Consider the following 27,649-nt stretch of genomic DNA (forward strand, 5'->3'; position numbering starts at 1 on the left):
TTTTGTATTTTTAAGTAGAGACAGGGTTTCACCGTATTAGCCAGGATGGTCTTGATCTCCTGACCTCGTGATCCACCCGTCTTGGCCTCCCAAAGTGCTGGGATTACAGGCTTGAGCCACCGCGCCTGGCCTGGTCTTTCTTAGTGTACACCACAGTTTTGATTTCAGTCCATGGTTTGTTTGAGAGCCCAGTGAATTTTAAAACAAATGTTAAATTATATTTAACTTGGAGATTTAGTTAAACTCTTGAGCACCAAGTATATGCTAAGTATCGTGAACGAGGGCTAAACACTGAAGAATAATATGTGATCTTTATCTAGTTTTGAATTGGTTTTGAGAAACCCAGTGCATGGCAGGGAATTAGTGCCAGGTTGTTCGTCATATAGAATATAAATACCAGGGGAATTAGAAAGATCTGGGAAATATAAGAATCTTTAGAGAAGACTGGACAGAGGCAGGGGAACCCAAACACTGTCTTGAAGGATGAGAAGGAATTCCATGCAGTGAAGATGATGGGGCTGGGATGTTGGATGGCAAATTAGAAGTACCTTTATCATAAGGAAAAAAAAAAAAGAGTCTCTGATTTTTAAAAAGAGAATCAGAAAAATACGTACCGGTGTTTATTTTCTGGTTTATCTAAACCTCTTCCCACCAATACAGTAACTCTCACTTAAAAGACATGGTTGACCCTAGGCAGGACAGCTGAACACTGGCCTCCTCTTAAAATGCAGTTAGTCTTTGGCAGAGGGGAAAGCAGCTTTAGTGTGACTCTGCCAAATTTCCCTGGCCCCAGCATCTTGGAAAATACCAGTATTTCAACAGTTTGTTCTGAAACTCAAGGGTTTGTGGGTGCAGCTCAGCTGATGAGTTTGTTTTTAAAGATGCCCACGTTAGAAATGCATTTTTGCTCTTTAACTTTGCTAAGTGATTGCTGAAAAAGACAAATTTCTGGTTGACCTCTCTATGGAAGATAGTTTTGCATGTCTTATTCTTATTGCACCTATTATATGTCTAGATTTTATTTTCAAATAGATTGTGAGCCTCAATTTAATTTGAAGTGAGGAACGGTTTGATAGTATCTGTAAAACAGTTCCCCTGAATTCCAAGGTGGATGGGAAGATTTTTCCCCATAATTATTGCAGAATGCTGCATTTGGGGCTTGTTTTCTGCTTAGATTTATTTACGTGAAGGTTTTCTTGGCAAAATGTTCCTTGAGGTTAAAAAAAAGGTGCTGTTTTCTGAAAGCAGTAAGTTTTTCAGTGTTTTGTATTACTTAACAATTTGAATGGGAAAGTTTGGTTCTAATAAAAATTTCCTCTTCCTTTGGCAAATGTTGATGTTTTTCAAGTCTTCCTAAAGGAAAAGGGGGCCTGGGTGGGTTTTTGTTTTTTATTAGTTATCTAGAGCTCCGCTCCTCTTCCCTTCCGCTTTGTGCTCCTTCCCCACCATTGTTTTATGAGCCTTTGAACCAGATCTGTCTATGCCAGAGATTGTTGCTTGAAAATAGACCAAAATCAGATATATTTGAGATATACAAGAAATTGGTTACTCTGGTACACTGGATACCTCTAGGAGAGGCCAGGGATGTTGGAACGGGAGGAAGACTTTTCATTCTGTAGTTTGTACTGCTCAAACTATTTTTTTTTCTATTTTTGAGGCAGAGTTTTGCTCTTGTTGCCCAGGCCGGAGTGCAATGGCACGATCTCGGCTTACCGCAACCTGCGTCTCCTAGGTTCAAGTGATTCCCCTGCCTCAGCCTCCCCACCAGCTGGGATTACAGGCATGTGCCACCACACCCAGCTAATTTTGTATTTTTTGTAGAGACAGGGTTTCACTATATTGACCAGACTGATCTTGAACTCCTGACCTCATGATCCGCCTGCCTCAAATGCACATAATAGTACATGCAGAGTCAAAATTTTTGTTTGATTTTGTGTGTGGCAAGGGAAGGAGAGGAAAGGGCTAGAGTACATAGTGTATAGGCTTTAAAGGAACTGGATTTTGAAATGTGCCGACTGCAGATCTTACTGGTTTTTGTGTTGTTTAGAAAAATATTTGAAGACCAGTATAGATCCATGACCTTCACACTCTTCCTATCAGTGTTTTCAAACTTTTCTGTACTTGCTGCACTTGTAGATGGGCTTTGTTTTGTGGTACAAATTGAAAGACGTGCCAAATGTGCACTTCCTTTGGCCACCACATTCACAACTACAGGATTTTCTTCTGCTTAGCTGGTTTTCTTTCTTCTTTCCCTCTACAGCCTGGAGCATTGTTAAGCCTCACACTGCCAAAGTGAAAGCTGCTGGAGAACTCATAATCCCAGGAACGCCTCTTCTACTCCCCGAGTACCCCAGTGACCAGAGTGAGAGAAACCCTGAACGCAGCTTGAAGGACTTTGGGCAGATGTGACCAGGAGCCTGCGTTAAGGTAGCTGAGTCAGCTTTACCCAGGAGCTCTCAGAGCGCCGTTGCCAGAACCAGCAGTGCAGCCACTTCAACAAATCACTTCTTTTAATACTCTTTGGCGGAGATCAAAGTCTACAGGGTAAATTCTTTGCCACAAATGATTATTTTGTTTTTTTATATGAATCCAACATAAGAAAGTTAGGACCAGCCTAATAGTTCTTAGTTCTGACGTTGCTTTCATAGTAGGCTTTGTTGGGTGGATCTGCACAGCTATTCTTTAAATTTGGCCAAGTTTTTCAGATAAATATTGCCAATATTTCCCTACCTGTAAAATGCCCCTGCCATGCTTTTCACCTTACAGGGCTACTACATTAAGTCATTAAGTTTTCCTTTTCTTTTGTTTTTTCTTTTGAGACGGAGTCTTGTTCTGTCACCCAGGCTGGAGTGCAGTGGCATGATCTCGGTTCACTGCAACCTCTACCTCCCGGGTTCACGCAATTCTCCTGCCTCAACCTCTTGAGTAACTGGGACTACAGGCACGCGCCACCACACTCGGCTATTTTTTTTTGTATTATTAGTAGAGATGGGGTTTTACCATATTGGCCAGGCTGGTCTCGAACTTCTGACCTTGTGATCCGCCTGCCTTGCCCTCCCGACATGCTGGGATTACAGGTGTGAGCCACCGTGCCCGGCCCTAATTTTTTCCTTTAAAATAGACCTTATTTCTTTTAGAGCAGTTTTAGGTTCACAGCAAAATTGAGCAGAAAATAGAGTTCTCATCTATCTCCCCAACGCCTCCCCTACTGTCAGTATCCCACACCAGAGTAGTACATTTACTACAATCAATGAACCTACATTGACACATCATTATCACCCAAAGGCAATAATTTACATTAGGCCCAATCTTGGTGTTGTACATTCTGTGGGTTTGGACAAATGAGTAATGACATGCATCTACCGTTATAGTATTATACAGAGTAGTTTCAGTGCCCTAAACATCTCTGTGCTCTACCTATTCATTTCCCATCCCCACTAGCCCTTGGCAATCACTGGGCTTTTTACTGTGTCCATACATTTACCTTTTCTAGAACTACATTTTAATAATACATTTCCCGTGGGGTGCTTTGAAAGCATAAAGAAGCCTTGAGCCAGGCATGGTGGCTCATGCCTCTAATCCCAGTGCTTTGGGAGGCCAAAGGAGGAGGACCGGTTGTGTCCAGGAGTTTGAGACCAGCTTGGAAAACATAGTGAGACCCTGTCTCTACAAAAAAGGGAAAAAAAAAAAAAATTAGCCAGGCATCTTGGCAGGTGCACATATTCCCTGCTACTTGAGAGGCTGAGGCACATGGATTACTTGAACCTGGGAGGTTGAGGCTTCAGTGAGCTGTGATTGCACCACTGCAACCCAGACTGGGCAATAGAACAAGACCTTGTATCAAAAAAAAAAAAAAAAAAAGTCTCGCTATCCAGGATGAAACGATATTAAGGGTGTGATAATTTATGGGGGTAATATGTATACCTACTTGGAATAGAGTCAGTAAGATGTTTCTGTGAGGGGAAGCCTGAAGTGCAAAATGTTGATGTGTGTGTCTTTCTTAATTTAACGTTTGAGTTGCTCAGATATGGTTTGAACCATGTATGTGGAGACAGAAGCAAAGAATTGAGGATTAAATTCTGCCAGGGTTGGTCTGTGCAGCCTTCTTCGATTTAATACTTTTGAGGAAAGTCTCTGATATGGCTGTTAGGTGCATTCTTTTTAAAGGAAAGTCCAATGTATTATTATAAAACAGTCATTATTATTATTAATATTACTATTTTGAGACAGGGTCTTACTCTGTTGCCTAGACTGGGGAGCAGTGATGCAATCATTGCACGCTGCAGCCTCAAACTCCTGGGCCCAAGGGATCCTCCTGCCTCAGCCTCCCAAGTAGCTAGGACTATCGATGTACATAACCACACCTGGCTATTTTTTGTTGTTTGTTTGTTTTTTTTTAAAGATGGGGTCTCACTCTGTTGCCCAGGCTGATGTTGAACTCCTGGCCTCAAGCGATCCTCCTGCCTTAGCCCCCTATAGCTTTATATTTTATGTAAAAGTTAATATTGATTATTTCATTCCAGATAATACAAAACAGTATAAAGTATAGCCATATATAAAGATAAAAGTTCTTCCCTACTCTCTTTCACCTTTGGCTAAAATCTTGGAATATAAACTTTCCCATTTATAAACCTTTTCATATACAGATATTTTTATACACAAACAAATATGCATGTTAATTATGTTAAAAATTGGTGGAACATGAGCGTACATTCTATTTTACAACTTGCTTTTTGGCTTGACTTGGTATATTGTGGATATTTTTCCTTTTAAGCAGAATTAAATCTCAGGGTGAGTAATCCCTGCCTAGTGTCCCTTATATGGCTGTAATGTAATAATCACCAGTCCTCAAGTGAGAGGTTAGTCCACAATTTAAAGGGGGTAGGCAAGAGGCCTTTCACATTATGGACAAAACCAAGGCCATGACTGTTGACATTGGACTTTTGGTCACTAAGGATGTGTGTTTTTATTTTCGAAGGCAGACGATGCACTGCTTGGGGTTGTTGCCAAGGTGTCAGTTTTGGGAAATTTTTATTTTTTGGAGGCTGTTAATATATTAGCATAGTTGTTAGTTCTGGCTACCATCCTTTGAGCATTTTGAGACACTTTTATGCCCATTTAAGGTGTTGTGAGGTTGAATTAGTTTTAAGAGGAAGTAATGAAAAACAGAGATGGTAGTAGGAGACAAACTTTATTTTCTGTATATATTTATTTGAGGGAGAAGTAGATGATGGCTGTAGTTAATTGCTACCCCTGTGATAATTATGAAACAGGGTTAAAATTCTTCATAGTTTCCTAATGTGGTTAACAGTATAATAGGTAAAAAATGGCAATTTAATGTGCTTTAATTTGCATTTTTCTTAGTTTGATTGAGATTGAGCATCTTTTCATGAGTTTAAAAGCCACTTTTATTTCTAGTTACCTTCTTTCTATGTTTGTGTTCATTGTCTATTTTGCTGTTGGGTTATGATTTTTATTATCAAAATATGACATCAAAATTATCAGTCCCCCCTTTTTATCCTTGTGATATGTGCTATTTATATTTTTCTCAGTTGGCCATTTATATAGAAATAATTATTATTTTGTTGTGCAGGTTATTACAAATTTTATATAGTTAAAATTGCCAATTTATTCAATCAACAATTATTTATTGAATGCCTCTTGTGTATGAGAACTTGTTCTAGGCAACAGGCTATACAGTAGTAAAAAAGCAGACCGCAATTCTTGCTCCACAGCAGAAGTTACAGTCTTACTTACATCGGAGGAAATGGTCAATATCATAGTGTTGTAGTTAAAAGACCTCCTTTCATTTTTAGATTTAAAGACCTACCATCTCCTGGTTCATTCTAATGTCATGTGGGGTTTTTTTAGATTTAAGTCTTTGATCCATCTGAAATGTTAGGTATGAATTCAAATGAATTTTTCTCTAAACGCTCTATTAATTCAGGTTAGGTTGAATTGCTGTAACCAAGGGACTGAAATATGCTATGGTTCAAAGAACACAGAAGTTTATTTTTTCTTCACTTAACAGTCCCCGTGTAAGCAAAACAGATCAGCAGAACCACCATATCCACTGATCATTCAGAGGCTTGAGTTCCTTCTGTCCTTTGGCTCTAGTAATTGTTGCTGTGATTATCTGCATGGTCCTCTCTGAGTTACTGCTGTATCTGGGTCCATGGGAAGGGCAAAGGAGAAAGTCCAGGGCTGGTGATCAGAAACTGCAGACATCACTACAGAGGAGAACTATAGTGTTGAGAACTTTGTTATGTGGGTACATCTAGCTGCAGTGGAGACTGAAAAGTGAAGTCTGTGTTGGCCGCCTTGTACCCAAGAAGAAGGAAAGAAGGGATTTTAGTGGAAAATTAGCAGTCTCTGCCATATTGCCTAGAGATTTGGCTAAAAATTCCAATTTTACTGAACGATCCCAACTTTTCTCCTTTGGTTTCTTTTATAGTATAAATTTCCATGTAGATTTTGGTCTATTTCTGGGATAACCATTTAGTTTCATTAACCTATCTGACTATTCATTCAGCAGTATCGCATTGTTTTAACTTTCTGAGGCTTAGTTTGTTTTTTTTTTCTTTTTCATAGGGGTAAGTCTCCCCATTTTAAGTCCTATTTCACAGAATTTTAATACTTGTGTGTGTGTTTTAAAAATATGAACTTTAAAAGAATCATACCCAGTTACCACCCTCTTCCCCCATGAAGAAAGCCTATTATTTTTGGGATTTTGTTAAATGTATAGACTTCATTAGTGAAGGTTCACTCTTTATGATGTTAATTTTTCTTATTTGACCGTAGTGTGGCACGGTTCCTTTGAGAAACACTGATCTGAACCCTAGACTTTCTATATCCTTTGACCCGTGACACTTACTGAAGTACATGGGAGGAAGGACCACTTTATATGATATGTTAATTTTATTTCAATACATGATTTCTGATATGACCAGGAAACATACTTATTTCGCTATTCTATTAGGAATAAACTTGGAACTTGTAAAAACAATTTCTTCAGGTTGAAGATAAGGAAGAGTTGATATTTCAGAAGTTTATCACATAGACTTATTTGTAATATACAAACCTGGGCTAATTGTTGGCATATATATGATGCACAGTGCTTGTAACTTGCTTAGTGTGTATGTATGTGTGTATATATTTCTAACAACATGTATTCAGCTTTTGTCCTTTCCTTTTTACCTTTTTTAATGTAAAATAAAACACAAATTTATACAAGAAGCGTACATAGTTTAGTTAATTACAAGGTGAATATTTTTTGTGATCACCATGCAGGCCAAGAAACAGTATATTATGTAGTATATACACTACAGTAATTGCCTCCTTGCCTTTTTATGTGGGTCCATCAACCAGGTGTTCAGACCTATAGGTTGGTCTCGTATTATCTCTTTATGTTTTGTAAGTCTCTTAAACCTGGGGTTTCCACCTCCAGCCCTTTCTTTCCCTTACAGTTTCTCTGTTGAAGAACCTGGCCATTTGACCTCCAGCTTCTTACTTGCTAGATTTTGGTGATTGCATCCACATGGTTCAATTTGTTTTTCTTTTAGTGGCATATGTTGTATTAACACCACAATCTGGACACCAGGGATGCTCACTGCTACTGAGTGGGTCCTTATTTCTATGCCCATTTAGTGGACAGAACCAGGAATTAAATATTTATAAAATACTTCGCGAGTTCATTCTGATACTTGTGATTCAAATTCAGTTTAAAAGGTTTTATCTTAACCTTTTCTGTGTAACATCTTTATCTCGTTTATTTGACACAGAATTCTAGTCCTCAAACACAACAGGGGATGATAGTCAGAATAGTCCATAGATACTCATTTGCTTTCTTCCACATTATACACACAGTATTCTCAGTAGTGCCACAATACTAACACTATACCTCTAGTTATGAAAACTGAAAACAATTTCTTTTTGTTGAAATAGAATGCTATTTCCATTCTCCTTTTAATTTTTTTTGTTGTTGTTGTTGTTGTCATTGTTAGAGGGTGTTTGAGTTGTTGAAAATTGGGCAGATTTAAACACTGATTAGCTCTTAGATGATATTTGAAGGAGGAATAATTTTAACTTTGTTGGGTGAGATGTGAGGTTTTAGTTATGTTTAGAAAAAAATTCTTATCTGTCAAAGAATTTGTGGGTGAAATGATATGACATCTGTGATTCTCATTAAAATACCTCAGGAAGAAAATGGGAATGGAGGAAATAAGGCTGCTTATTTTTGAAACGGGGGGTAGAATGTTGCTTATTTTTGAAACTAGAAGATTTTAAAAGGAGGCATATTATGCTTTCTGTTTCTTTGTAACTTGAACTATCTGTAATAAAAAAATTTAAATATTAATTTTATAAACAGTGAAAAGTAAAGAACATATGGGGAGGAGGGTAATAAGGAAGGAATAGACAGGGAGGGGGAAATGACTAAAGAATGGGTGATTTCATTCTCAACCTGGTAGTCCAGCCTGGTGGCCTACAGTGGTTCCTGAGTCTAAGAAAACAAGTAATGTCTTGAATGAAAAGAAAAGGCTGAGCTGTGGGGCCTAAACCAAGATTTAAGGCATGAGTGACAGAAGAGGAAGCTTCTATGCAAGGAAACTGAGAAAGATCAAAGCATTAAAAGTAAAGATACCTGAGAGTGCAGCCCACAAATCCCAGCTAGGGAGGAAGCCAAGGGAAGAAGGTGGTCACAACCCCACATCCTACCTCATAAGTGAGTGAGACCTCCTTGTCGTTCTCAGCATCACCCGATTTGTTGGGGGGTGGGGGATTCCTAGGCCTCATCATCACAGATCAAAATCTCTAAGGGGTGAGGCTTGGGAATCCATATTTTGAGGAAGCTCCTTTGTGAACCTGAAGGATAAGGTAAGACTAAAATGAGGTAGAACCTTAACAAGGGGTTTCAGTGGATTGACTAGGGCAGAACACTGTGGACCGAAGACTGGATGGGCGACGTGGAGGAAGCCTGTGTAGTTGCTGTTCCAGAAAGTGTTCGGTGAAAGGATGAAGAGGGTGGATACTGGGGACCTTGGGGCTAAGGAGGTGTAGTGGTAGTTGAAATTGTTGCTATGATGATGTAAGAGAGATTGCCTTTAAATGGGAAGGGTGTGGATGGTTTTCAGTGCAGGATAACTGAGCAGTTTGGCTACACATGTGCTTAGGCCCTCCACTGCCAGAGACATTATTTTTTGGAAAGAGAGATTTTTGATGGTTCAGGGAAAGCTTGGAAATGTTTATCATGGATTAGATGTTTCTTTCACTTGTTAGCATTTTGAATTACATATTAAGGGAGGAGAAGCCTCAAGAGCTTCTCAGTGCCTTTGCTTCTCAAGTTCTTATTGGGCCTTTCTGGCCCATCCTTGAGAAAGAAAGAAGGAATGGGGCCTGGCACACTGGATGCAGGGAACCCTCCCTGCCACCTGTCCCCCATCATGTTCTCACAGTTTGCTGTTTCTCCATTTCCTTGCCTCATGTTAAATGGCAGTCTTGTATATGTAGAACCTCCTTAAGGGATATCCTGCTACAGAGTGGTGTTTTTCAGTCATTATACTTTTGGACTATTGGAAGCATACCCACGTTTCCACAGTGATTTCATGATCAGAGTGTTTGAAGGTTGTGGACAAGGACTGAGGTGAGAATACTGTTCTCCTATTTGCCACTGCCTTGGGGTCTTTGTTTTTAGTTTTAATTTTACATATTTTTTGGAGATAGGGTCTCACTCTGTCACCTGGTCTGGAGTACAGTGGCATGATCATAGCTCACTGTAACTTTGAACTCCTGGGCTCAAGTGATCCTGTTGTCCCAGCCTCCAGAGCAGCTGGGACTACAGGCCCCCACCACCACTCCTGGCCAATTTTCTTTTCTTTTTTTGTAGAGATGGGATCTCACTATGTTGCCCATGCTGGTCTTGAGCTCCTGGGCTCAAGCAATCCTCCTGCCTCAGCCTCCCAAACTGCTGGGATTACAAGCATGAACCACTGTGCTGGACTGCATTTTATTTTTAGTAACAGACCAAATTCACCATTTTCTACTCTATCGACTTTCTACCTTTGTGTTCTTGGGCGCATCACCTATTTTTAAGATTTCATTCTTTCTCCCTACTTCATAGAGTGCATTTATTTTACTTTTAACATTGTTTTCTTATTTAGTTCAGTGAGTGTTTCTGGTTGGGTGGGTGGTTTTTTGGTTACATCTGTTCTCCAGTCTCTCTCCACCCGGTATCCATCCAGAACCTCTCCCTGCCTCCTCTCCCCATCTCCTTCTTGTTTTCTGTTGTGGTTACTTGGATGCTAACCCATTCAACTTGTGCACTGACCCTGGTACATGGCTCGTTTTCTTTCTCATGATCATATTTATACTTTTGATGGATATATTTAAATGAACAGCTGTGTGTTTGTTGAGTCATACCACAATTATCTGATTCTGCTTTAGCTGCTTGACTGGCAAAAGCATATTTCAAGCTAAATTGTGAGAGAATTCCATTAATCACATTCTATTTGGGGGAGGGGAGAGGAGAAAGACCACTAAGAGAATTCTTTTCCAAGATTAGTGTTAATTAGTGATTCCATTATTTAGAGTAGGTTGATCTGGTTGCTATTTAATGCGTCACTTGGAGAAACTTTACAAAGTTTAAATAACTGTAAAAATAACTATAAAAGGTTTAATGATAACAGCCGTGTAGGCAGAATTCCTTGGAATAATTGATGTGCAGATAAAGTTAGTTGCTGCTGCTGGTCTATTTAAATAGATACGGGGTCTTTCAAGAGTTCCTTTTAGTAAAGACCAGGGTTCTTGCCTCACATTGCTGTAATTCATTGGCTAAGTATTTTGTTTTAAGCCTCCTGAAAAGATAACATCTAATTCAGAAAGGTTACAACTTTCCTTTTTTTTTTTTTTTTAAATATATTACTGACTGTAACCTCTGGTCAAGTCTTTGGCTTTCATCGGCTGGATCTATTTTTCTCCTGACACTTCCTTGGGGTTCTTTCTGAGGGTTATTAATAGGCATGGAAGCATGGCTTTCCAAATAGCGTCAATAAATGTTAGAAGCCTTCAGGGGAGATAATATGTCAATTTCTGACTTGTAGGAGATGTATTTTCAAGAGACAGACGCTGTCTCAGAGGTCAGTAGGGATGGCTCTGGGCCTATCAGCTGGTGTCTGCAACTAGAGATCCAAGCAATCCCTTCCAACTGGGATATTGTCCACCAGGGAGTTGTCTGGTACACCCGAGGTCTGCCAGCCGTCTTTTTGTTTGGCTGCCTCTCTTGGATGACACCCTTGAAAACTGGAATCCAAGTTACAAATGATATCTTTTAATTTATCTCAAATATCTGCTTGCTACTATATTAAATTGGGGACATACAAACCCACCCCTCCCCCCCCATTTCCTTGCTAGGATATATAAAACTTAAACTTCACCTTCCTCTTTCCACGTCAAAGTGTAGCCAAGGCTAAAATGTTAAAATGAGTATGTTTTAATTTTTATTATGCTCCTGGTAGGTGCCAAGCATGAGCATGTAGCCATGAACCAGGCAGAGTTCTTACTCTCATTTGCTTACATTTTGGTGTGTGGAAGAGGGAGAAACACAATAAAAATAAATAAACTAGTAAGTAAGTGGCAAATTTCACCTAGTTGTTAAGTGCTATGAAGAAGATATGGTGGGGTAATATAGTTCATGGGGGCAGGTGAGAAGGTCTGAGACAGGAATGGGCTTGGAGTGTGGGAGTGAGACAGAAGGCTTTGGTTAGACCAGTGTGTAAAGTGTGGTGTTTCTCACTACAACAGAAAAGTGCTCCAGTGTCTCTCAGTAAAGACAGAGAGAGGGAGAGAGAGAAATGTACCTCTCTGGCCTTGACATTCCTTTCATCTTATACCCACCACCCAAAAATTATTATAGATTAATCACATTAGCCTGAGAATTGGGACAGCTGTGTCAGATGGGCAGTGCTTCTAACACCACTTGTAAGTCATGGGAGGGATAGAAAGGTCTACACTGTTAGGTTAGAGGGGAAGCTTCAGGTCAGGCACAGCTAGAAATGAGACAGAGCACTGAGACAGTGTCTGCCTGAGGACTTTGGGAAGAAGTGGGATTTGAAATGAACTTCAGAGTTACATGTCTAGATGAGCTTTATGGGAAGGAATAATGGGGCTTTTCCTACTAATAGGTTAAAAAAAAAAGGTTCTAGTCACAGTTTGCAAACAAGGGACAGGGAGTGAGCTGTGAGCTGCATTGGAAAATGTAACAAAATAGCAGGGAGATGATGGAGTCCTATCAGTTGAAACAAAGCAGGTGGACCATGGCTATTTGAAACAAAGGAATGAAGTGGAAAATGAGGGACAGTCTCCATATAGTCAAACCTGGGGAAATAAAACCTAGTTTTGAGGTACGAGTAAGGCACACAGCAGGTGATCAGAACACTGGATTCTTAGAAGTTTAACGTAGGTATTCTGTGTATTATCTGGAAGGGGTGTAGCAAAGTCTGTTTCATTCTGTGTACAATTAAAATAAATTTATTGGGGAGCCTTTGATTCTTACATAGTAGCCTAAGCTAAACCTTTCACTTTCTTTCACGTTAAGCCTTATCTTTTTTCATCTTTTTTCATTTTACAGATCATATTGTTTGCTTCCCTTCCTTCCCAAACCATATCTAGGGTCCATCTGTTACAGCTGGAATGTTTATAGTGTAACTCAGTCAAAACCCATTCTTTCCTGAAATAATCCATAATTATTTCCTCTAACTACAGGATAAACCGATCCAGGGCCTGGTTTTCAGTTCTATAGGACTTGTCCAAGAAGCTATTTGTATTCATCTATCATGAAAGATCAAATTACATGCTAATATTCTGAAAGTAACACCCCGCCAGAAACCCTCCAGCAGCAGTGAAGTCTATATAAAACCTAGCCTTGGCAATTTGCACATTGCCAGTTCAGACAGAGTGTGGTGTTAAAAATATTTAACAGGTCATTTTGAACCGTAGAAAAGACCCTGACTTAACTTATATGGTATGATAACTTCGGTTTAACCTTTCTTTGCAGCTATTACTGACAGCCCATGTCTCATTTCACTCCTCCCAAAGGCCCAGGTAGTTTGGCACAAGCTGCCTTTGGGTTAGCTCATTGCCTTTTGAGCATGGAAGAGATGTGACTGTTCTTGTATTATCTAATCAGTTGCAGTGGCTGATTTTGGCCCCGCCTGGTGGCGGCTGATGTAAGTCTGTTTTCCTTCAAAGTTTCATGTCTAGAATTTGCCTTGCTGGGCCTAACTTTGCCCCCAAATGTGTCTTACACTAATTTCCGTTTATTTTGAAGGGTGAGTTTACAAGAGAACTGAAGAGTAGGGATGGAAGATGGGAGCTAGAAACCACTGATACACTATCCAAGAGACTTGTTTTTTCCTATGATGTCAACATCTTTTCTGGGGGCAGAGGGAGGAAGGAGATAATTGGAGATCACAGAGTAATATGAAATTGTTTAAGGTTGGAGAAATGGAAAGAAGGCATGATTGAATGGTGTATTAAATAACCATGAGTAAAGGTTGTTCTTTAAGAGGAAAATCAAGATTTTCAGTTGAAGTTCAGAAGAATTGAGGCTTGAATAAAATGTTAAGGATGGTAGAGCTTGGTGGCTCCCACCTGTAATCCCAGAGCTTTGGGAGGCCGAGGCAGGGGGATTGATTAAGCCCGGGAGTTCGAGACCAGACCGAGAAACATGGTGAAACCCCACTTCTACCAAAAAATACAAAAAGAATTAGTCAGACATGGTGGCATGTGCCAGTAGTCCCCACTACTTGAGGGGCTGAGGCAGCAGGATCATTTGAGCCGAGGAGGTTGAGGCTGCAGTAAGCTGAGGCTGTGCCACTGCACTCCAGCCTGGGCCATGGAGCAAGACCCTGCCTCAAAAAAACAAAAACAAAAACAAAACCCAAAAAACAAACAAACAAAAAACTGTTAAGGATGACAGAACAAGTTTGCTAAACTGTGGCTGGCTAGTTAAGTGAAAGTTGTGTAGAGTGGTGATTGGTTAAGACCTGAATGCTCTGATGTGATGGTTTGCGGTTTGACCTGTGTCCTTAGGCAGGTTTCTTCTACCTTCCTAGATGACTAAGAAAAAGCAGGTTTCCACAAATTATTTTTCCACATTGCCTCTGCCTTTTATATTAAAGAGAATTATTATATTTTCCTTATGGAAGGCATAGTACAGAATGCCTAAAGATACATAAAGAAAAAAACTGTCATAGAATCGTAGTGAGAGCCCTTACCAATGGTGAGCAAGCATAGGTTAGAAAGTGTCTACACGTGGACAATGTAAAAGTCATTCAAAATAGGGGTGGGTGATTGTATGACCTGTCTTCCAAGATTCTTTCTAATTCACAGATTGTTAGAAATTGAATTGAGAAGAGTATCAAGAATGTCCTTATTGAATGAAGGTAGTCACTAAAGTATGTATTGAAGAATGAGTTTAGACCATCAGACAAGATAAATGAACAGTTTGTCAAATTTTCCAATGGGAAAGAATTTTAGGGTTCATCTTATAACTTCCCTCTCATCCTGAATATTATAGTTAACAAAGTGTATGCTACTCGTAAGTCTAGTTTTCAGAAACATCCTTTATAGCTTTATCCTTTATAGCTTTATAAACATCCAGATTAGCACTTAGATTGCCTAATATGGATTCTGAAAGTTGTATATAGAAGTGTATTATATTCTCCGTTATTCTGTGACCAATATCACAGTAATTTTTTGGGTAGTACATTGTGGGGTATCTGTGGCTTTACCTAGCTGTAAAATTGTGATGAGCAAAAAAAGTGCCAGACTTGGTTTCAAGCCCACATACATTAGAAATTGAGCTAAATGCTAGCTCCTTAACTACATACAATCTGATCTTCAAGTGGAATTTGAAAAGTACCATGGGATTTGGAAAGTCGTTTTGTACTGACCTGGTGATGTGTCTGTTTTTAGTAGAATATCATGGGAATGTTCTGTCTTCTAAGAAGGTAGGCCTGAGACATTATAAGAAACAGTATCGATTTAAAGAGGGTACCTCAGTTAAGTCAGGAGGTCTCTAACCATTTTCTGAATAGCAATTTTTCTTGTGTCTGAAATATGAAAACCAGTTACTGGGGTAGGGGTCTTATCCAAGAACAGAAGGGAGATGTGTGTACATGAGAGGCACGGATTCATGAACACTTCAGATAATATTTTGCAGTCCTCAGTAGCCTGTGATTTTTCAGTTAGAGATTTTGGCATTACAGCCTTGCACAAGGATTTAGTTGAACCCAAGCAAGATAAGCAGCTGTGAGTACCTTCATACAAGTTTATATCCCATTTCAAAAATGTTTAGCTGTATACATAAAATATTATTCCAACATTAAAAAAAAGTTAATGCTTTCTTCCTTGACTGTTGGACTTGTTGACATCTGTGATGTTAGAGAGGTTAATGAAATTTCTAAAACTGGAGAACAGTGTCATTTTTGTCAGGTATCTAGTAAGTGTTCAGTCTGAAATATCTGGTACCATCTGGTTATCTGATAGAGTACAAAGACTGAACGTTTAAGGACTAAGTCAGTTATTCAAAGTGTTGTCCAAGAACTCCAAAGGCGCCTGAGACTTTCTCAGGGGTTTCACAAGGTCCTTCTTCTTCCAATGATATGGGTGATACTGGATTTTCTATGTATACTGCAGCCAGTGCATGATGTAACAGAATGAATGTAGATCATATATGAGAATCCAGCTGTCTTTTATTAAATCAGAGATTTTCAAAAAAGCAGGAAAACAATGCCACTTTTCTCACAACATGTTTTTTAAAAAATACATCATAGCTCTTTTAAAATAAAAAAAGGTAGTATGTTATTGTTATTTTATTATGAATAGAATATTTTTAAGATTCTGTTTAAATTTTTAACACTGTAAATATCAAGAGATGTAGCCTACATACACATGCTTCTCAGTAATTTTCAAGAGTTTAAAGAGATTCGGAGACCAAAAAAGTTTTAAAAATACTGGAGTAAGGCAATCCTAGAACTATGGAGTTATTGCCACTCCCATTTTCCACTATTAGTCTCTCTTTCTTGCCAACTTACATATGAAAACTCCTTAGCCAAAAATATTTGAGAGCAGGAGAGTTGAAATTTTACTTTTAAAAATGGTATTTTCTTTTTGGTATATTTTAAAATTAAAAATAGATCCTTGGGACTTCAGGTTGAGATTTTAGCATATTGATGTTTCTTATAATTGAAATATAGTCAGGAAATACCAGAACATTCCCCTTTCTACATTCTTTTTTTCTTTCCTTTTGGGGGTGCTGTTTTTAATAGCTGAGTTTACTGATCAGGAGAAGCACTGCAGACCCTGAACAAAATGGCAACCAGTAAGTTGACTTTTTTCCCAAAGATTTTTGGCAGATTTTGAGCTGTCTTTAAACACTGGAGACGGAATTAGTCCCTACTGTTTGAAGGTCTGAATTTATAATTCTTTTTCTGTCTTCTATTTATGAGCCTAAATTATTGTTTTAATTTTGTTCGCACAATGATAATCTGTTAATAGGTATTTGGGACGTGGGCTTTTGCTGGCTTTGTGACGTGGAAAATATTGCCAGTGGTGATTGTTTCTTAGTTTTTTTTTTAATAATAAAAGGAGTCTTGATTTTGAAGCTTGTTAACTGTTGACTTTTACTATTACTTTAGCTAAATTCTACAGATTAAAGTTATAGAGATGATAAATCTCTTAATCTTGCCATTCCTTTGCAGGTCTCTGTGTGTGTGTCTGTGTGCATGGTAGGGAGGGGCTGCTGTTAATTCTTTAGAATTTAAACTTAAATTGAGCTGATTAATTCAGGAAAAATTCTAATTAAACTGTTATTAAATGTGCACCTACTTGGCTCTGGCAGTGATGAACAAGATAGACTATAGATTTTGCTCCCATAGAGTTTACAGTCTAGTGACAGAGACAGATGTTCAAAAGCACACACAGGTATGAATACATAATTATTAATTAGGATGATTTCTATGAGTGAAACTTAAAGTGGTCTATAAGAATGAGCAGAGAGTGTTTAAGGGTTTAGACAGGCTTCTAGAAGGTGGTAGTCTTTAGAGAAGCCATTGAGACTTATAGGGTGAGTAGGAATTCAGTAGGTTGGGCCCTGAAAGAAGGGCCCAATCACAGGGAGCATCACGTAAAAATGTCCAGAGATAGGCAGAATGTGGCCTGGTGGGGGTGATAATAATGGATAGTGGGGACTGAGGAACTGCAGAATGATGGTGAGAGCCAAGGGAGCAATGAAGTTAGGTAAGTAGAGGGCCTAGAGTGCCTTACCTCTGTTCTGACCCTTGCCTTCCTCTCTAGCCTTCTTGGGTGTTCTCCAACTTTTTGTAACTCTTCCAAACCCTTTGTGTCCTGGCCATTCTTGCGTTTTTTTCAGTCCTGAGGTTTGCCTTAAGTCCTCAGGACACACCATGCTTGCTCTGGCCACAGGCACCTCAATAGAAGTGCCTTTTCCCTTGAGTATTACCCTATCTGTGTCCTTTGTTTACCCTGTCCCACCACATTCCCCAAAACATTTACCTTTTTCCTAGGACCTCTACTCATCCTTCTGATTTCTGATTCCTTTTCAGATGTTACCTCCCCAGGGAACCTCTGCACCCTCCAGAAAGTCTCAAGTTGTTTTGTTAACACGGTTATTTTAACTATGTTTCTTCCCAACTCTTAATTCAGTTTTTAATTATGCAATCTTTTGATGATTATTTGATTACCACCATAGACATATCTTGTAAGTGCCGCGATAGCAAGGACCCTGTTTGTATTATGTAGCACATAGTAGGTTTTGAGTAGTTTTTGAATGCATTAATGCGTTAATGAAGGACTGGGAATTCAGATAAGACTGAGATAAGAAATAGTTTAGTTCAGCAATTTTCAGTGGTTTGTGATGACATATCCCATAGAAAGTTTTTTGATGCACCCACAATATGTAAATTGGCTATACATTTTACATAAAATAAATAAGTACATATTATAAAACATACATAAAACAGCAATTAAATAAACATAAAATATTTAAGGTGTTGCCAATGGCAGTGGAATAATGTTATCATCAATGAAAGTCTCAGGCCACTCAGGATAATGTTTACTATCTATGACAGTAGTTGCAAATCCATTTTTCAAACGTTTTCAAATATTGAATTTGGGGAGACTGTTTCTTGTCAGATTGAACTACTTTTCTCTGGTAAAGTGGTTAAGGAAGAACCAGTAGAAATAAGTGATGTTAAGTCTACCGTTTTCTTACTCTTCTCTGGTGCTTGCATTAATAATATGTGCAATCTCTAGTTTCTTTAATGGTTTTAGAACACTTGCCATTTGGGAAGGCTCATTTCACTGTAAGTAGCCAATGTAACCTGTAATTCCACTTGAACGGACCTTCAGAACTACAAGTACGTGGTTGTACTCCATAAGCAAATCATGTCCACTCTAACGTTATGTAACTCGTAGTCTTCCTGAAAGATACCTCCTGTACTAGACTGTCATAGAGAACTGAGACAGAGACCAGATTAAGTCTCAAGTTATTTTCTACTTTATTAGATTAAAACATTCTTATGAAAAAGCAGTTTAATAATTTCATTCCATAGCTCAATGAATGACCCTTGCTTGCTCCTTGAATGTGCATACCTGTTTTGGAGATGAGTGGACCAGTGCTGGAGACTGCCCTAGACAGATGATTATGAGTCCATGCCGGGGGCTGAAACCACTGCTGAGGGAGAGGTTTTTCACCAAGGACTTACCTTTGAGCTGGAATCATGTACGACAGGAGGAGGCAGTGGGGTTGGAGAGGGGTGGAGGAGGGGTCTCAGGGCAGTTCAAGCAGAGGGGAACAAAAAGCATATTCATGTCCAAAGGTACAGAGATGTGTTGGAGGAGTCACATTCTGGTTGTGAGGGGCCAAGATGAAGGATTTGTATGTCCCCAAAAGGACTCACTTGTAGGAAAGATCTATGTGAATCTGGAAATAACAAAAACAACAACAGTAGTAGGATCTTGCTCAAGTTTCATATGCTTTTAAAAATAGAAAAGGAAGGTACATAAAAATCCCCTTTACTTCCTCCCTTACCTTGCTTTTAGGAAAGGGATTGCCTGAAATATAATTATGGAACCGAAGAGAAATAAATTTAAGTGAAGGGTGGTAAGATATGATGGAGATATGGATGGTAAACAGACTGCCAGCCCAAAAAATTGATTTTTTTTTAATTTTAAAAATAATTAAAAACAAATAGAGATGGGGTCTCACCGTGTTGCCCAGGCTGGTCTCAAACTCCTGGGCTCAAGTGATCATCCCACCTCGGCCTCCGAAAGTGCTGGGATTACAACTGTGAGCCACCGCACCCAGCCTAAATAATTTGGTTTTAAAGGTCAACACTCCAGACATGCTAGATAGCAACGGGCTTTCACTCTTTGCTTTAAAGCTGAAAGAGTGCAAGCACACTAACCTATCATTAAAGAACTTTGCCAGCTTTTTCTTTATTTTACCATCCAGAAAATTGCAGCTAACCAAACTCCCATCACATTCCTGATATTTCACATTATTCAAATGGAAAAGTTTTTAAAAAAATTTTTACATGATTTTAGTTGTTGTCTATCCTTGTTAAATTTGTTTAATGGAGAAATGCATTGCTTTGCCTTAGATGGGGTAAAAGTTTGTATTTTTTTGTTCTTTGTTTTTGCTTTAGGTCTGTATGTTGATGTAGGTTGCTCTACCTCCAGTCCTTTTAAAGGAGAAGTGAGACTCTAGCATAGTAATTTGGCTTGAATTATTCAGTCGCTTAATCTTTAACATCGTGTTAAAATAGTCTATTCATGCTTCTCAGGGTTTTTAATTTAGTGCCAATTTTTCATTCAAATGGGGTAAGATAAAATTCAAACCTAAAATCTTTTGGAACGTGCCTCACTTTATAGCTGAAAATTTTTCGTTTCCTTACTGATTTCTTTGTAAGAGAGTAGACTCTGAGAAAGTACCCTTGGAGTGACTGCCAGTTGGAAGTGAATATGACTAACTCTTTAAGGTGATATGTTTAGGTCCACATAAAAGGTGTATGTTTAAATGTAGTAATACATAAGGCAATATATCTGAGGATGATTAGTAAGAAGGGCCTTGAGTGGCAGTTTGAAGGTGATATGCTTAATTTAATTTGTCTTCCTGCAGTTAGATGTTTATGCTTTACTTACATCTCTTCTTTCCCCTTTACAGTTGGACAATGGTAGATGGAGTGATGATTCTTCCTGTGCTTATCATGATTGCTCTCCCCTCCCCTAGTATGGAAGGTAAGTGACTCACATCTTTTTGGGTTAAGATAAGTATACTGTGAATTTTTTTTTGGCTTACTATAAACTACTTCTTAAGCCTATCAAAGTTAACACACTCTTTTTATAATAAATATTTGGTGATTATTGACTATTTTGAAGTGAAATTCTTACATACATTATATCTGAATATTTACATACACCTATTTTTTTTAAAAATTCAACCTAATTTTCTACTTAAAATAAATATAGGACCAAGCATGGTGGCTCACGCCTATAATCCCAGCACTTTGGGAGGTCGAGGCAGGTGGATCACCTGAGGTCAGGAGTTCGAGATCAGCCTGGGCAACATGGTGAAACCCTGTCTCTACTAAAAATGCAAAAATTGCTGGGCGCGGTGGCGGGCACCTGTAATCCCAGCTACTTGGGAGGTTGAGGCAGGAGAATTGCTTGAATCTGGGAGGTGGAGATTGCAGTGAGCCAAGATCGTGCCATTGAACTCCAGCCTGGGCAACAGAGTGAGACTCTGTCTCTAAATAAATAAATAAGGAGAAATAAGAGAAAATTCTGTAATTAACAATAAAACATATGTTTAAACAAATGCGAGGCTGGGTGCAGTGGCTCATGCCTGTAATCCCAGCACTTTGGGAGGCCAATGCAGGTGGATCACTTGAGGTCAAGAGTTCAAGACCAACCTGGCCAACATGGTGAAACCCCATCTTTACTAAAAGTACAAAACTTAGCTGAGTGTGGTGGTGTATACCTGTAATCCCAGATACTTGGGAGGCTGAGGTGGGAGGATTGCTTGAACCCAGGAGGCGGAGGTTGCAGTGAGCCGAAATCACATCACTGCACTACAGCCTGGGCAACAGAGCAAGACTCCATCTCCAACCCCCACCCCCCGTCCCCCAGAAAAAAAGCCCAAATGTGATATATTATGGTGTAGTTAGGCATGAGTCTACAAGAAGATATGATGAAGTAATACATGCTTGCATGTATATAGGTAATAATCTTCAGCATCTTCGAAAATAGATTGGTACTGGTGTGTTATATTGGTGGCTTAGTTGTCATAAGTGGTCTCTTACCTTCAGTGATTGAATTTTCTGAATTGGTGAACAGATTTTGGTGGAATTAAAAAAAACCAGAACCGTTGGCCCTTGATTTATATACTAGTTATATTTTTGGAATATTTAGTATACATTAAGACAGTGTGAGACACACATACTTTGTGTTTTTCTGTATGACAGAGTTAGGTACTGGTTTCAGTTCTACAAAGATTATTCATGAAAATGAATGCTCAGTGGGATAGTTGATACTTGTGGGGCAAAGGCTATGTATTGGCCTATTTGGGATGTTATAACAAAAATGCCAGAAACTGGGTGGATCAAAAACTAAACATTTATTTCTCACAGTTCTGGAGGCTGGGAAGTCTAAGATCAAGGTGCTGGCAGATTCAGTGTCTGGTAAGGGCTCGTTCCTCATAGAGGGCGCCTTCTCTGTGTTGTCTCATGGTGGAAGGGGCTAGCTAGCTCTCTGGGTTCTCTTTTATAACAGCACAAATCCCAATCATGAGGGGTCTGCCCCCATGATCTAATCACCTCAAAAGGCCCTACTTCCTAATACCCTCACCTTGGGAGTTATGATAGTGGCATGAATTTTGGGGAGACACAAACATTCAGGCCATAGAAGGCTAATTCTTAGTTGTGTGGCAGCACCCAGGCATTTCAGTGCCTTTGACGTCTCTGACCCTTGCTTACTTACTTTCATTACTCACCTTTCCATCCCCTCATTTCCAAAAAGTTGCTCAGGGATGGTCCTGTCCTTGTTGAAAAGGACAAAATAGATAATCAAGAGAGAAAGATAGTAAAAGTTACTCATAATTCCCTTCGCTTACATGTAATTGCTTTTAACATGTTGATATATATCTTTCTAGATATAGAAAGCCTAAACACTACTTTATTGCGCATTGAGCAGCACCCGCTTTATTTTACAAGTGTTCCTCCATAAAGACTGATGCTTATTGTAGGAATCTCGGGCTTGTTATGGTCACATGGGACAGTAAGACTCATGCCCCTGTTACAGGCTCTTCGGGGTATAGTGGTCTTCTTTATATAATTGATGAGTTTCCAAGGAGGCATATAATTTGACAAGTTAGTATAGCCAACAGTGTGAAAAAATCAGTACTTAAAATATTACGTCTATTTCATTACATATTAGGTTCATAATATTTGATCTGTTCCTATCTCCTTCCCATACTTAATGACATATATTATACTTCTCCATTGTCCTGTATGGTAGCTGATAGTCACATATAGCATTTGAAATGTGGCTAATATGAGTGGAAATATGCTATAAATGTAAGATACAAGCTGGAGTTTGAACACAAACGTTTACAAAAATGTAAATTTGACCTGTTTTTTCCTACTGCTGTGATAAAACTTAGAATTACATTAGGTGCTCACATTTTGTTTCTGTTGGCCAGTGCGGTTATAGACCATTTTAGATACCTAGTTTATATTCCACTCTGAGCAGTGTTGTTAAAGATATTCCCATAGTATGGCAGTTGTGTCAGTTAGTACCAAGAAGGTATGGGAAAAGGATCCTGAGTGGCAATGTTGAAGGAATTAATACGAGGAAATGGGCTTATATTAAAGCTGGGAGGATTTGATGAGCTAACAGTGGTTTTCAATTGGGGGTAATTTTATCCCCCAGGGGATACCTGACAATTGCTGGAGATATTTCTAACAGTCAAGTTTCTAGGATATTTTTACCTCTTTTAAGTTGGTAAATAATACGATTATTACTTAAAAATCTAAGGAATGTTGAGAATTAAAGTCCCTCCAAATTTCACTCTCTTCCTTAGTTACCATATCAATTCTGTATGATATTTTTGTTGTTGCTATTTTGTTGTCGTTGTCGTGGTTTGAAACGGGGTCTCTTTCACCCAGGTTGGGGTGCAGTGGCGCGATCTCAGCTCACTGCAACCTTCTCCTCCCAGGCTCAAGTGATCCTCCCACATCAGCCACCTGAGTAGCTGCAACCACAGGCTTGTCCACCACAACTAGCTAATTGTTTTGTATTTTTGGTAGAGATGGAGTTTTGCTGTGTTGCCCAGGCTGGTCTCCAACTCCTGAGCTCAAGTGATCCACCCCCTTGGCCTCCCAAAGTGCTGAGATTATAGGCTTAAGCCACCTTGGCTGGCCATCGATTCTGTATGATATTTTGCCTTTTATTTTTCTTTTCTTTTCTTTTCTTTTCTTTTTTTTGAGGTCCTCACTCTGTCACCAGGGCTGGAGTGCAGTGGCACGATTCTGGCTTACTGTGGTCTCAACCTCCTGGGCTTAAGCAGTCCTCTTGCCTCAGCCTCCCAGGGCACCATGCCTAGCTAGTTTTTGTATTTTTTGTAGAGCTGGGGTCTCACTGTGTTGCCCAGGCTGGTCTCCCAACTCCTGGGCTCAAGCAATCCGCCCACCTCTATCTCCCAGTGTGCTGGGATTACAGGCGTGAGCCACCGCACCCTGCCTCTGTGGTATGAGGCAGTTCAGATGATATCATGGGTGGACCTGCGATGTAGGCAATGTATACAAAAAGAGAGAGGAAGAGACAGAGAAGTGGAAATGTAGTGTGAGGAGAGAAGGAGAGGTGGAGAGAGAATGGGGAAAAGAGTGGGGCGGAAAAAGGACAGTTATGGAGCAATGCTAATAGCCATGCTATTAGTTGTTTTTTCCCCCTGCTTTCAGCTCTTAAGCTGTCCAAAAATCCAACAAATAACCTCTTAATGCCACAATGAAGACATGTAAAACATGTAAAAGTTAGTTTAGGCTGAAGTGGAAATGGAAATAGATCGACACTTCAGGTTTTGCTATTTAATCTATCACCACCACTAGGATGTTTGCAAGTATGGAAAAGAGCATATCATCCTTTAATTGCAATGGCTTTTTTTTTTTTTTTTAAAAGAATATCCAGTGAGTGCTATAACCTAGCATACTCTAATCATAATAGCAGTTGCCTTAGTGCCGTCTTTCTTCTGTGACTCAGCTCCCTATTATGCGTGTGTGTGTGTGTGTGTGTGTGTGTGTGTGTTCTATGGAAGGCATTTTGTTTTTATATATTTAATAGGAAAATTTTAAAAACCAAAGAGAAACTCTATTTATAATACACTCTATTATCCTCGACATTAGTTAAAAAGCAAATATTAAGTACAAATACTTAACCAAAAGAGGTAAATAATGGGGCCGATCACAAAAATCTGTAATATCTCTGTAGCTTATCTACTGCTGAGTGACAAGCTTTACATGTTTTACATGTCTTCATTGTGGCATTAAGAGGTTATTTAGACTACTAAGCTTAAAAGGAAATAGACCCATATTTGATGTTTATAGAACAGCTAAGGCATTTTATTAATTATGCTTTAATGAAGCTAGATCACATTCTTGGGACATAAATAAGAGAGTCATGAGATTTTGTTCTAATACATTTTGTTGGGTAGTGTATTCTTCTTAGTCTATGAAAAAAAAAAACTTTTACCCCTTTGTCTCTCAAATGTCTCATAAATATCGATTAGAAATAGTGGTAATATTTCAAATATTAGTTCCAAACAATGATTTTTTTTGGTAGAGTTTGAGTGTACTTCAGAGTATTTCTCAAGTTCTATGGAATCCTAAATGCTCTGGGCAATAAAAGATTTTTTCACCACTTATATTTGGAAAATGCTTTCCAATATAATGACCTATTTGCTGATTATAGGTAATATTTAATGAGTGCTTAATATGCACCAGATGTTGGGCTAGCTTTCATGCATAATTTCCTATAATCCTCACAAGTGCCCTCATAAGATATATTTTTTTGGATATGCTTTTGGATTGGTTAAAGCTCTTGCTTAAGGTTACACAGCCAACAAAAGACATCATATACTTTGAGGAATGGTGTTCAAGAGCTCCAGTCATTATCAGTCCTCTTCAAAATTTTGCATTTTTTTTTGTGCCCTAAATTAGCTACATCCACAATCATATTATGTTTGGTGCATGCTAGAATCCAGCTGAATCCAGTCTGTTTGAGAGCGTGAGAAGAGAGTTTGTAATAGCAAATGATGAGGCCCCTTCACCTGGGGTTGTGTTTCTTACTTTTCTTGTCTCTCCTACCAGTAATCATTTTTCATATTCATTATATATACAACTCTAGCTGCAGGAAGAGTTTTATTTGCTCTCATAGAGAAGAGCACTTGAGTCCTAATTACCTGTATATCCTTCCCTTTCCTTCCCGTTAATAAGACTAATCATGCTCTAATACTACTATTATACCACCAGGTTGAAGGCAGAACCTCCATGTTTGACTTTTCTTTTGTCCCTGTATGCATTTGCAGGTGAAGACTATGACACAATTACTTTAAAGGGAATATTGCTCCTTTGGAAATATTTCAAAGCTGAGACGACCCACATTTTATTAAATTTGTAAACCACAGTTAGATTTTTATTATAGCAACGAAGGCCAGAATTTTTTCGCAAGAGATTTCGGCCTGTTCTAAAGAAGACTGCTAGGTACTAAATGATTTTCTGAGTTAACTTGATTTTAGTATTTCCAAAGCCATCACTACTCAGACTTTCCAGCCCCACTACCCAATGAGGGAAGGAAGGAGATAATTTCAATGGACTTTTTGTTAGGGTTACAAAGGTGCCCCTCTTTGCTGCTGCGGGGGGGAAGAATAGAGTAAGCCTTTCTTTGATTTTCTCATTATTAGGGATTCAGGAAGTTCTTGAAGGGGTGAATGAATGTAAGAGAAATGTCTTAGTATTACATTTGTTTCTCTTCTTGTTACTATAATTTATCTCTTGTTCAGAATAAAATCTTTTTCTTTGGCATATCATCAAATGGAAGATGTTTTTAGGGAGAGAGATGACATATACTAAGCCATTTGCTACTACTGGGACTAGAATGTAAATATCTGATGAAGCATCATACTTTTAAGACACTGCTTCTTTATTATCAAGTTTTCTTATTTTACAAAAAGATCCTATACTAGTTCATGCAAGGTGAGCTGTGAGAAAGCATCCTTTCAGCCTTTCGTTCCTGGGAAGTGTTTGTTTCAGCCATGAGTAGTTAAACTAGTGCCATATTCTTTTTTTTTTTTTTAGTGGACAGTAGAAGAGGGGTATGGATAGCAGTAGGGTGTGGGAGGATGCTAAACATTCATTCAAAGAAGGTCAAATATTGAATAGAGGAGAAAACAAATTCCACACCCAAGCTCATGAAATGATTTCCTTGTGGTCAGCAGTGTGCAGTGCAGTCACTTCTAAGTGTCCCCTTTTATAAAGACAGGTCTCCAGAGTGAGAGGATTAATGCCATATGCTCTTTGTGGAAAAACTTGTAAAGCAGAAGGATTGTAGGCATGTCACATAGGCCGCTTTCACTCTTGAAAAGGAAGACACCAAGGAAAATAAAACACACTTAAAAATTAATTTGTAACTCTTAAAACACTGCAAACTGTCCTGCGGAACTTTCCTCTGCAGCCCGGGATGACCCCAGGCAAGATTCCATACATAATGTTTTTTCCTAATAGCCATAGTGACTCAGAACTCATGTCATTCCAAGATAGTGTAAGACACAGGCGAGGTGGCTTTCAAACTTTTGACTGTGACTCACAGCAAGAAGCATTTTGGAGTAAGGCCCACTGCATGGATAGTGCCCACACACATCTGAAATGAAAATTTCATGAAACAGTAATTACTCTTACTATGTTTAATGTGCACCTATTTCTTGTCTTTTAAATTTTTATTCAGTTTTATTTCACTTAAAAAGACAGGAAGAAACCTTGTTTTAAACTACTAACTTGATTTTGCTACCCAATAGTGGGTCCTACCCCGTACTGAAATTAAAAAAGACACCACCAGTCTGCTTCAAGGGTTCACTGCACAGGAGTTCCTACTGCCCTCATGTGACAGCTCTGACACCTGACTATAGGTCATCTGGTGTATTCCTCAACAAAGCTGGTCTAGAACCTTTTATTTTTTCACAACTCCATGTAGCCTGACCATCCTTTCTCTCTAAGTCAGTGATTTGGCAGGAAGAGGGAAGTTTACATTTGAACCTTCTCAGCCTGGATCATACACTGGAGCACCTGCGGCCTGATTCTCATCAGCTGAATCTGAGCCCTGCAAGCAGGGTGTTTCCTAGAGCCGTGGTTAATGCTACATCTAATTCTTTGTTATGGGCTAGAACAGAACATGGACTTTACTGAGAATATGTGTATGGGATGTGAGGAGGAGAGATGTGGGAAGAAGAGAAACAATAAAAGGAAGAATGAGAAATTCCTCTTGGGCACATGGTGGTGACATTCACCTTAAAAAAAAAAAAAAC

General features: G+C 39.0%; 1 protein-coding gene across 3 annotated transcripts in view; it reads left to right on the plus strand.

Annotated features, from left to right (window-relative positions):
• ACVR1 (activin A receptor, type I) overlaps nucleotides 1-27,649 on the plus strand; it is a 155,637-nt gene that overhangs the window by 69,993 nt on the left and 57,995 nt on the right. For all 3 annotated transcript variants that reach the window (XM_011949189.1, XM_011949191.1, XM_011949190.1), the window contains 2 exons: nucleotides 2,261-2,427; nucleotides 20,243-20,316. In XM_011949189.1, the coding sequence (XP_011804579.1) occupies nucleotides 20,250-20,316 (67 nt within the window). In that variant the 5' untranslated portion in view covers nucleotides 2,261-2,427; nucleotides 20,243-20,249. The remainder of the gene's footprint in view (nucleotides 1-2,260; nucleotides 2,428-20,242; nucleotides 20,317-27,649) is intronic.

Source organism: Colobus angolensis, unplaced genomic scaffold (assembly GCF_000951035.1).
Source record: "Colobus angolensis palliatus isolate OR3802 unplaced genomic scaffold, Cang.pa_1.0 Scaffold292, whole genome shotgun sequence".
Classification (NCBI taxonomy): Eukaryota; Metazoa; Chordata; class Mammalia; order Primates; family Cercopithecidae; genus Colobus; species Colobus angolensis.